This window comes from Nannochloropsis gaditana, assembly GCF_000240725.1.
Source record: "Nannochloropsis gaditana CCMP526 unplaced genomic scaffold scaffold545, whole genome shotgun sequence".
Lineage (NCBI taxonomy): Eukaryota > Eustigmatophyceae > Eustigmatales > Monodopsidaceae > Microchloropsis > Microchloropsis gaditana.
In genome coordinates this window covers 16831-17569 of record NW_005803408.1, presented here as the reverse complement: position 1 = coordinate 17569, position 739 = coordinate 16831, and the positions used below count along the sequence as shown (strand labels likewise).

Here is a 739-nt window from a genome sequence, read left to right as displayed (position 1 = left end):
AATTGCTCGCACGCTGTCTACTTTGGCAAACGCAAAATATCCATCATGTCTTCAAATGCTTCCAAGGCTGGTGTCATGGCTTCGTGGCTCTGTTCCATGAAATCCAGTGCACCCCCTCCGTTTCCAAATGAAGCGAAATTATTGCTGTAAGCTGTAGGTGTGAAAACCACCCACAGAATGGTGGGTTTAACAAATAATTCGATGGGTGAGATAGGAACAAGACTTACACGGGTTATCACAACATGTCAACCTTCTTGCCTCTCGCGTTTCATTTTTGCACAAGCTCGCATCTGTTCTTCCTTCACTTTCTACTTTTGCCAACTTCCCGAACTCTACTTTTCGTTAATGAAGCAAACCGTTATGCATGTCACCTTGAAAATCTATGATGTCCACCCTTCCTCCTTTCACCTGCACCGTCATAACCCATTCGCTTCTATTTATGATCTTCTCCATGCATTCCCATTCTCATACATCCAATAAAGCTCGATACACTCATTTCGTCCTCCCACCGTCATTGCCACCTTCCGTCCTTTCTTACCGAGGAAGTCCGCGTTCTTGATGCCGTCCAAGACGCGCTGGGAGGCATCCACGAAATCCAGCACGTCTCCGACCTGACAAGAGGGGAAGAGGAGGGCGAGAGAAAGACAGACGGAGTCAATTCCTTAAGTGGATAGTGGCCGCACCAACGGGCAGCAGGGCTCGGCAAAGCGTCGACAGGATGCGACAACAGGACGGCCTA

General features: G+C 48.6%; 1 protein-coding gene across 1 annotated transcript in view; it reads right to left on the bottom strand.

Annotated features, from left to right (window-relative positions):
* Positions 1–437: 437 nt before the first annotated feature.
* Positions 438–739, bottom strand: part of NGA_0207400 (abc transporter atpase) — a gene marked incomplete at both ends in the record, with an annotated part of 2620 nt that continues 2318 nt past the window's right edge. Inside the window, one exon of the mRNA XM_005854319.1 lies at positions 438–611. Within this exon, the coding sequence (XP_005854381.1) occupies positions 438–611 (174 nt within the window). The remainder of the gene's footprint in view (positions 612–739) is intronic.